The 10,476-nt window shown below is 36.8% G+C and overlaps 1 protein-coding gene across 1 annotated transcript; it reads left to right on the top strand.

Annotated features, from left to right (window-relative positions):
• The first annotated feature begins 703 nt into the window (after positions 1-703).
• On the top strand, positions 704-6,420 carry LOC7473630 (probable galactinol--sucrose galactosyltransferase 2). The gene is made up of 14 exons (XM_006380953.3): positions 704-911; positions 1,891-2,104; positions 2,211-2,458; positions 2,838-2,928; positions 3,021-3,069; positions 3,197-3,288; positions 3,404-3,514; positions 3,704-3,826; positions 4,047-4,599; positions 4,742-4,809; positions 4,922-5,056; positions 5,156-5,373; positions 5,681-5,769; positions 5,863-6,420. Exons 2-14 carry the CDS (start codon positions 1,914-1,916, stop codon positions 6,223-6,225), a joined length of 2,331 nt encoding a protein of 776 aa, XP_006381015.2. The 5' UTR covers positions 704-911; positions 1,891-1,913; the 3' UTR covers positions 6,226-6,420.
• The last annotated feature ends 4,056 nt before the right edge of the window (positions 6,421-10,476 follow it).

The following is a 10,476-nucleotide window of genomic DNA, read 5'->3' as shown; positions in this document are numbered from 1 at the left end:
TGATTCATGACAGCCAGCAAATGTAATCTGTACCGGTAACGATGGATTGTTTTTGTATGAGTTTTTTTAATTGAAAATCATTGAAAGTAATTTAAAAATCATCATTTTAATTTTTTTAATATAAAAAACACTCTGAAAAATAAATTAAACAACAATAAAAGATTTATTAAATATTTATTTTTGCATTATAACTTGCTTTTTAAATTAATTTTTAAATTATTTTTTATTCGAAAAGATATTAAATGGATTTTTTAGATGTTTTTATATGATTTTAATATATTGATATAAAAAAAATATAATAAAAATTATTTCAATATATTTTTAATTAAAAAATATTTTAAAAAAATATTCTACGCTAAAATATTAAATAAATAGTATTGAAGCATTCTACAGAACATTAACTAACAAACTAAGCAAAGGTTAAACAATTAATATTGGAGCCCTTAAACACATAATGGAGGCTCCAACACACCACCCTGTCGATTTTCCCTGGAAATTACTCGAGGCTCCCTGCTTGGCCTGTCGTTTCGTTCATCATGCATGGAGGAAAAATATCCCAATTATTTTTATTCCATAAAATACTAAAAAGACAAAAAAAAATACGACAATCAACTTCCTCGTGTCAAGATCTTGAACCATCTAGTAAACCAAACTTGTTCGACCTTTAACACCTGACATGGTATAAAAACCCACTTCCCTTCCCTCTCTTTACCCTCACTGCATATCGCAATAATTATTAGCGCATCTCCATTGCTACAAGAAGTTGGTGCTCCTCCCCCTATGAAGCAAGCATTCCTCCTGGAATGCACTTCTATTGAGTCCGCAAGAAAAAGCAAGGAAAACCCTGCTTGTTAATCATAGTCTCCAAGCTCTTCAACGCACTTTTAGAAGTCTTCTCAAGACATTTTTTGGTGAGTTCTTTTTCTGTGTATTGAGAAACAACGAGAAACTCGGTTGTTTCTATGATCATTCTAGCTAGTTTAATTAGTTTGTCTTGCGCAGAATATCGAGGAGACATGGTAGCTTCACGGCTAAGATCTTTTAATGTTTGAAGCTTCTTTTTTTTTTTTAGCTCCTTTTGCTCTCAAATCTTTACCATCAACTTTCCTTTTTGGAATTTTGTTTTGGGTCTTTGGAAGTGGGATTTTATGTTTCTGAATCTACAGACAAAATTGCTTTAGAGCTAAAAATGAACAAACAGAAAGTGTGAAAACATTGGAGCCCCCCCTCTCTACTTCTCTTATTTATTTTTTAATTTTTTCAAGTCCTTAAATCTATTTTATGTTTTCACTGAACTCCTTGAATTCTATCTAATTTCCGAACAAGATGCCCACAAAAATCTGAGTGTGATATTGTTCTTTTTTCACAGGCACACGAAACTTGAAACGCTGACTAACCCAAAACTCCAAAAACTTAGATTTATTTCAGTGTCATATACATTCATCCATTTTTCTAATACTGATTTTAACATTTATTTTTCTGGGAAATACTTAACAGTCCCTTATATTTGATTCTTTGTATTTTTGAACCAGTTCTTGGAAATTAAGGCTGCAAGAACAATTGGTGTCTAGTTTGTTTGTTTTTTTTTTAAAAAAAAAGTGAGAGAAAGGAAGAAAGACATAAATGCTGAGGATTTTAAGAGACCAACAACAACTGAAGTGGATACCTTGTAATAGTTCGTTGAAGTGGAGGGAGTGGAGAAGTTACAACAATTGTCGTAGAAACCATCAAACTAGCATCCGCATGAATTACCCTTTTTCCTCGTATTAGCTTCCGATCCAAAAATCACACAAACCCTTTAGGTCCATATCTAGTAGTCAACCATTTTATACCCTTGGTTTGGTTTCTTATTATGTTTGTTTTGTGTTTTTTTTTTTTTTGGGTGTGCAGTAACTAAGTGTAAGACAGCAACAATGACGGTGACACCAAAGATTTCAATCAATGATGGGAACCTTGTGGTTCATGGGAAGACAATTTTAACTGGAGTTCCTGATAACATTGTTCTGACTCCTGGCTCTGGTGTTGGACTTGTTGCTGGTGCTTTTATTGGTGCTACTGCTTCTCATAACAAAAGTCTCCATGTTTTTCCTGTTGGGGGTTTAGAGTAAGCATTTTGAAGCCTTTCCTTTCATTGCTGATGATCTTAGGTTATGCGTTTTTTTTCTTTCTTTTGCATTCTTGGAGATGCTCACTTTCAATTTTTGTGGCAGGGATCTTCGATTTATGTGTTGCTTCCGATTCAAGTTATGGTGGATGACCCAGAGAATGGGGAAGTGTGGGAAAGATATTCCACTGGAGACTCAATTCATGCTAGTGGAAAGCAAGGGTGGTGGTGAAGAAGTTGATCAAGATGATGCACAGACAATCTACACTGTTTTCCTTCCCCTGCTTGAAGGCCAGTTCCGTGCTGTACTGCAAGGCAACGACAGGAATGAGATGGAGATTTGCCTTGAGAGCGGTGAGTAGATTATGGCAATTAAAGTGTCCGGTGCAACGCTAATATGTACCCACCCATGAGCCTAATCTCTCATTATTGAGACCACATCACAGACTTATGGGCTGTACCTGTCATTAGTTACCCTACTTCATATGGTCGAAACTACTGTTAATTCAGTCTCATCCTGTCGGTCACTAGTGAAGGAGACTAAATTCTGAAATTCTGGGTTGGGGCTGTCATTGATGTGAACACTACCAGGCTGGAGAACCAATCAATGACTCCACCATCCAGATGAATCGTTTTTTTGGAGTTCCTTTCATTTGGAAGAAATAGATAGAGAGGATCGAGTTTGAAAGAAACCGAAACGATGCGTTTTTTTGTGGTTGATTTGGTTTTGCAGGCGATAGTGCTGTTGAAACCAACCAAGGCCTTCACCTGGTCTACATGCATGCTGGGACCAATCCTTTTGAAGTCATAAACCAAGCTGTAAAGTGAGTTCACGACTTTATCTTTATCTGCACTTGCATTGAGTTTCAATTTTAGCCTGCAATTACAATTTTCCTAACAACTTTCATGAAAACAGGGCTGTGGAAAAACATTTGCAAACCTTTCTTCATCGGGAGAAGAAAAAGGTACGTTACATGTTTCTTTCATTTTGCATATGTTACCTCAATTTTTAATCAAGAAATTTGACCATGAGTGCAGAAAATTTTGAAGTGCTTTTCAATCTTATTTTGTGTTCTGTTGGATGTTGTGCAGATGCCCTCATTTCTTGACTGGTTTGGCTGGTGTACTTGGGATGCCTTTTACACAGATGTCACCGCTGAGGGTGTTGAGGAAGGCCTTAAGAGGTAATTCAGAATTAATATGGAAGAGTCAATTAGATCCTATCTTGAATGAAATGTAGACTTAGATCTCCAAATACTGAGATTGAATGACTGGATTGTGTTCCAATTGCAAACGCAGTCTGTCAGAGGGAGGGACTCCTCCACGATTTTTGATCATCGATGATGGTTGGCAACAGATTGAAAATAAAGCAAAGGAGGATGCTAATGCTGTTGTACAAGAAGGAGCACAGTATGAACTCTCTTTCTCTATCTCACACAGGCACGCGCGCACACACACATGGAGACCACCCAAGTGTCCATAGACATAATGGGCATTAGCTGGGATACTTTCCTGGATTAATATTTCTCCATTTTCGTTTTATTGTAATTTTGTTGATAATATCTGAAGACAGAGTGCTTGCAATTTTATTTATTGCAGATTTGCAAGTAGGCTTACTGGAATAAAGGAGAACTCTAAATTCCAGAAGAATGGTGAAAAGAATGAGCAGGCCATAGGACTGAAGCTTGTTGTGGACAATGCCAAGCAACAACACAATGTGAAGTGAGTGATCTTAGTTCTATTTCGTCGTTAACTATTTGCTGCTGTGCTAGTGGTGCATTTTCATGAAAATATTTACCTTAAGACAGAAGGTTTATCCATGATTCCTTTTAGTGTTAGGGAAATTGGCATCATGCATACGTGAGATGAAGTAAGGGAAGAGGATTAGCTGAAAACAGTGTAGTTTTTTTTCTTCACACTTTGCTTTATTTTTTGATCGCAGGTATGTTTATGCATGGCATGCTTTGGCTGGTTATTGGGGTGGAGTTAAACCAGCAGCTGCTGGTATGGAGCATTATGACACTGCCCTGGCTTATCCAGTTCAATCTCCTGGCGTGTTAGGCAACCAACCTGATATTGTTATGGACAGCCTAGCAGTTCATGGCCTTGGTTTGGTGCATCCAAAGAAGGTCTTCAACTTCTACAATGAGCTCCATGCCTACTTAGCATCGTGTGGAGTTGATGGAGTGAAAGTCGATGTTCAGAACATTATTGAAACCCTTGGTGCTGGCCATGGTGGAAGAGTTTCTCTGACTCGTAGCTATCAACAAGCACTTGAGGCTTCAATTGCACGAAACTTCCCTGACAATGGATGTATTTCCTGCATGTGTCATAACACTGATGGAATCTATAGCACCAAGCAGACAGCTGTAGTGAGAGCTTCTGATGATTTCTATCCTCGGGATCCTGCTTCCCACACCATCCATATCTCCTCTGTGGCTTACAACACTCTATTCCTTGGAGAATTTATGCAACCAGACTGGGATATGTTCCATGTAAGTGGAAATGAATTAATTCTCCTTCTGTTAGTCCATCATATTGTTTTTATCCTGTTTGTTTATATATAACCCATAGGGAGGCTGAAACTAAAGTTTCAACATAGTTTTCATATTTATAGCATGTAATCCATGGCTGCAGAGTTTACACCCGGCTGCAGATTATCATGGGGCAGCTCGTGCTATTGGTGGATGTGCAATCTATGTCAGGTATTTTTCTTTTTTAAAACTAATTTCTGTATCCTATTAATCTTGACATGAATGTATGAAACATATCACAAATTTCTGACATGGAAATGTACTATCTTTCCATCCTGTGCAGTGATAAGCCAGGCAACCACAACTTTGATCTATTGAAGAAGCTGGTCCTCCCTGATGGATCTGTCCTTCGTGCTCAACTTCCAGGCAGGCCAACACGTGACAGCCTCTTTGTTGATCCAGCAAGAGATGGAATGAGGTGTGTTGCTTTTTCCCTCTTTGCATGCCAGTCATCTCTGATTCTCTGTTTTAAGCATGCTCCATTTAAAATTCTCTTTCTGAATATCATGTTTTGCAGCTTACTCAAGGTCTGGAATGTGAACAAATGCACTGGTGTGGTTGGTGTCTTCAACTGCCAAGGTGCGGGTTGGTGCAAGATTGAGAAGAAGACCCGCATTCATGACACAACTCCGGGGACCCTCACTGCTTCTGTTCGTGCCAGCGACGTTGACTGCATTGCTCAAGTTGCTGGTGCAAATTGGGATGGGGAGACCGTGGTCTATGCCTACAAATCAGGTAATTAACTTTCCAGTCCTTCCTGTAAAATATGAATATACTAAATTTGCTCTGGAAAAAAAAAAAAAAAAAAGAGGACGAGAAGGGAAGAGAGAGTCTAAATGTCAGTGGTGCATTAATATACTAGCCCTGGCCCTCTCTATATGGCAGGAAATTGAGCCTTAATGTGAACTTCTCAAGTCGTGCATTAAATATCTTCAATTTCCGGTAGATTAAAGCAAAGTTTTCTTCAGTGTTGGTAAATAATGCCTTTTGAGCTTCCGGATTTATATCATGTTAACATGATCCTATCTTTGTTGGATTACAGGGGAGTTGGTTCGGTTGCCTAAAGGTGCTTCAATGCCAGTGACATTGAAAGTTCTTGAATACGAACTCTTCCATTTCTGTCCTATCAATGTGAGTCTTTCTCAAGCTGGTTTCTTTCTTTGTTGCTGCTGTGTTTAATGAGACATCTGTGATTCACTGAATGATCAAACTATTCATGTGCAGGAGATCACTTCCAACATTTCATTTGCACCAATAGGCTTGCTTGACATGTTCAACACAGGAGGTGCTGTGGAGCAGGTTGAAATTCAAATGGCTTCTGACAAGTCACCGGAGCACTTTGATGGTGAAGTCTCCTCAGAGCTGACCACTTCTCTCAGTGAGAGCCGGTCTCCAACTGCAACCATTGCGCTGAAAGTCAGGGGGTGTGGAAGGTTTGGTGCTTACTCTTCCCAAAGACCTCTGAAATGCACTGTGGGCAATGTTTTCACCGACTTCAATTATGACTCTGCCACTGGGCTAGTTACCCTGACTTTGCCTGTACCAGTAGTGGAAATGTACAGATGGCCTGTGGAGATACAGGTTTAAGCAGATTTAAGTAATAACATGTTACTAATATCAAGTGGAATGTCACCATTGTTAGGAGGGTTTCCTGCAAGTATCAGGTGATGGATTTGTATTGCATAACATGAAGTGAGAGAGAGCCCTCACATTGAATAACCAATGGCCAGCGATGCTGTTGTATTTCATTTATCAGCAATAAAAGTTACTTTCTTTTTATAATTCTACTGTGCTTCCTTTTTGTTATATCAGTTGCCAGATTAAATTGCTGCTAGGCCCATTAGTTGCTCAAAAAATGTGATAGAACAGAGGCCACGTGAATGTGCATTAAGAAAATTAACAATCCAATGCTATAAAATATAGACCTGGTAGGGCTCTGAAACAGCAGAACTTTGACATCCATCCAATGGCGTTTTTGCGTCTCGCTGTTTTAGGTAGCTTTTCTTACAGTATAGAGGAAAAAAATAATATTGTCAATAGCAGAAAGGAAAGATAGGTTCCTGGTGTTATTTGATCTCACCTTCTGAGGATCTCAAATGCGAGCAGACAGATTCATTGCTTGGACTGATTTCCCTGTATTCTATTTTCAGCCTGCGCATACGAATCAGTTATGAATAGCGAGGTTTCAGAGAACACCAGTCTAGTAATCACTATATATCCCTTGACTCACATCCATAGAGTTGCTTGCCTGAAACACCAAAGATCCGAAGCCCAGGACATCATATGCTTCATAGAGGAGATAAAGGCCGATTAGCAGCGAAAGATAACTCCAAGCTTGAACAGATTCATGTTTACAGATTTGCAATGTGTTGAATATAATTAAAAATGAACTAACAAAAATGATAAAGATCACATAATTATAACAGTGCTTGTTTTCTGGGCCATACTTGGATTCTTTAGAGCTCAAATATATGGACAAGGTAATTGATGTGGTTCACACCCTGAACAGAGCGGTTGCCTGATTTTCCATACACCAAAGGAATTTCAAAGATCAGGAGTACCAAACAAAAAATAGTAAAAAGAATTGTTGGATAAAAGCTCTGGTTTCCTCGATTGTATATATCTCTGTTCTTGTCCTTCTAGAGTACAGCCTTCCTATGATACATGTCAAAGCTTCAGTCTTGCATGGTCACCAAATGCAGAGGATGCAGCAAGAATTTTAAGATTTGACATTCACCTGTTTAACTTCTTCAAATTCCATTAAAATGGAGCACGCTTTAAGTGCAAAAGCTACGAATTAGCACTTGGATACCCTCTTTTGACCATCTTCTTGAACTAATTAAAGGGTTCCTTTGACGGGTTTTAACTCAACAAACAGCCCCTTATAATTAAATTATAAGAAAATACATTTGGGTTTGGGATTTGAGCGAAAACTTTGCGCACATAATCGATGCTTCCAATAGGAGAAAGAGCTGAAAAGGAAAGGATTTTGGAAGAGATGCTGGGGATGGGGAGGAACAGCGTGAGGACTGCGGAATGGATTTGTTGGAGAATACGCATGTTGGGACATTTTTGGACCCTTTGAAACGAGTCGTTCTGTGTCCTTCTTCTTCCAGCTCTACTTCTTGTTAGGGCTTCAGAGAGGGTTTTTCGGTTGGTGTTTTTTGTGCCGTTGAGCTTGAACCCGGGAAATGTAACTGATTTTTAAAAATTAGTATGTTTTAAGTTTTAACTGACAAGGACAGGTAAAAGATCAGGCCTTTTCCACTTTCGTCGTGCTGGCCGAATAGGCCTCTGAAGATTTTCATGAATCTAGCTTTATTTTATGAGGCCTGGGCCTATCATATATGATGATAAAATTTTGAGTAAATTATTCTTTAGTCCCCCAGTTTTGAACATGGTTATAACTTAATCCTTCATATTTAAAACTATACACTTTAATCCCCTAACTCTTGTTGATTTTGACTTTTAAGAGGTCCATTAGTTTTTCTGACGTGGAACATCTAGCAACATTTATGGACTCGATCGGTAGGGAAGTCCAGACGAGTTTATTAACAGAAACAAACATAATTTTAATTGATTTTTGCATCAAGCTAAAGTTTTGTGAACATGTTCTATAAGCATGTCATTTTTAGAATTTTTTAAAAATTATTTTATTTTTTATTTTTTAGTTTCTTTCTAATCAGGTTTAGTATATTTATTTAATTTAAATTTTACTAGTTATGTTAATTTAACTCTGACATTCATAGTTTGTTAAATCAAAATTCTCTCCACAATTTAGTTCTAATTTTAGGGTTTGTGTGACTCTAGCTTTATTATATTATATTGAAAATGACTTTGGGATAAAAAGAAGAATTAACCCAATTTATTCTTACATTTCAGGCTCGGTGTTTATTCTATTCTTAAAAAAAATATTATCCAAGGTTGCACATATTAAAACTATTATAAAAAATCATTTAAAAAAACAAATTCAATCTATATAATTTAAAAAAAAACTCACAAATGAATCATATCAACCTCTTTAAAAATAAAACACACTCGCTATTACAAAAAAAGTAATCGCAATCTAACAAAAACCTAAATAAGAGGAAAAAATCACAAAGAATGGAAATTAATTAAATCATATATCAAAAAATTATTTTAAAAAAATCATATAAAATAAGACATCAATTAAAAAATACTTTTTTAGAAAAGAAAAAGAATTAGGCTAGGCGTTGGTGGGCCTGAAGCCAAACCCAGCACCTGGCCTATAAAGCTATAGCCTATGCACATGCCTTTTATTTTTTAAAAGTTTAATGGGGCGGACGATTTGTTGTTTGCCCCAACAATTTCCAAAAAAAAATGACGTGCCGTCTGCTAAGCCTAAAATCCGGCCACTAGGGTGGTCGGAAAAACAAGATTCTCTTTTTTTTTTTATCCAAAAACTCATTTTTTATCTAAAACACTTAGGAAACATCATAGGAACCTTGTTAAACCAATTCATGGTCTCTAAAAACACACAAAAACAAAACAGTCCAAAACCAAAAAATCTTTCCAAGTCTAGATTTGCTTTTTAGGTGTTTTCAATGTAGAAATAAAACACATAATTGTAACCCCTCTCATCATATGGAATCATTTGACACAAATAGCTACTGTTTTGGTGACCGTAATCATCATCAACAGTAATTTACTCTCTTTACACGGGAATCCGACAACTCCCTTTCTCTCTCTCGTACTAACAAAAAAAAATTGAAAAATTATAAAAATAAAGTTAAGTATCAAAATTGATTTTTAAAAAATTACAAGGACCAGTAACCTAATATCTAAAAAAAGATTGGGGATGAAAATGAACTTTCACAACAAACTTCATACACGTCTTTTATTCTACCTGTCCTTTTCATTATAGTCCCTTATTTTTTAATAAAACACTACTCCAATCTATAATGTATGGTGAGAGGATAACCAATAATAATAATAATAATAATAATAATAATAATAAAGAGCTAATCTTTATTTGGACATTGTACAGGAATAATATATATGCCTTACCTTGTTCATCAAGTACCCAAGTACCTGTTAAGAAATATCTAAATCAATCTCTGCTCCATACCGATCCAAATCTCTCAGCATGTAACATTTTGTTTTCGAATTGAATTCCCCACACGAAAGGACTTGGGAGCCAACCGATCAATACAGATGACAATCATAGATTGGATGCTAAGTTTTGTTAACCCAATAAACTCTTTATTAGGGAGATCATCCCCTTAAGTTGATTGATCATTCTTGGTAATGAGAAAGATGGTTGCTCGAGCGCAGAATTCATCATGGGCACTAGGTCTTGCACTACATCAGGCCACAGTGACTAAACCCTAGAAAGTTCAGCAAAGCCATTCCCCATCCCCACTTCTACTCTAGACAAGTATATTACGGAAAAACTTAGTGATGGCAGCATCAAGTTAGCCAAATTTACACACTTTTCAAGGTCTGACGGCGAGCATATCAAGATTCGACAGATATTCCTCCTATAAAAACACAAAAACCTATTATCTACGCCCAATCCAAACCCTAGCTAGAGCCCCATATGGGGATATATTGTTACGAAATATATAAACATGTACGATTGCTCAAAATCCTCAATCTCCCCCACTCTTTATAATAACCCTATTCGCATAAACTAACAACACATGCAATGAACCATGTGATCTCATTAATTCATCTCAAAATATATTCATTATAAGAGTAATATGAGAAACAATATTAGTGTATGGCATATCGATAAAATAATGAATAATATTTACGTGCCTCCAATGTTTCGTGACCTTGTAAGCAGCCTCAATATCTACAATGATCGTGTTGAAA

Source organism: Populus trichocarpa, chromosome 6 (assembly GCF_000002775.5).
Source record: "Populus trichocarpa isolate Nisqually-1 chromosome 6, P.trichocarpa_v4.1, whole genome shotgun sequence".
Taxonomy (NCBI): Eukaryota; Viridiplantae; Streptophyta; class Magnoliopsida; order Malpighiales; family Salicaceae; genus Populus; species Populus trichocarpa.
Note: the sequence above shows the minus strand (reverse complement) of the source record. Positions and strands in the feature narration are given on the sequence as shown.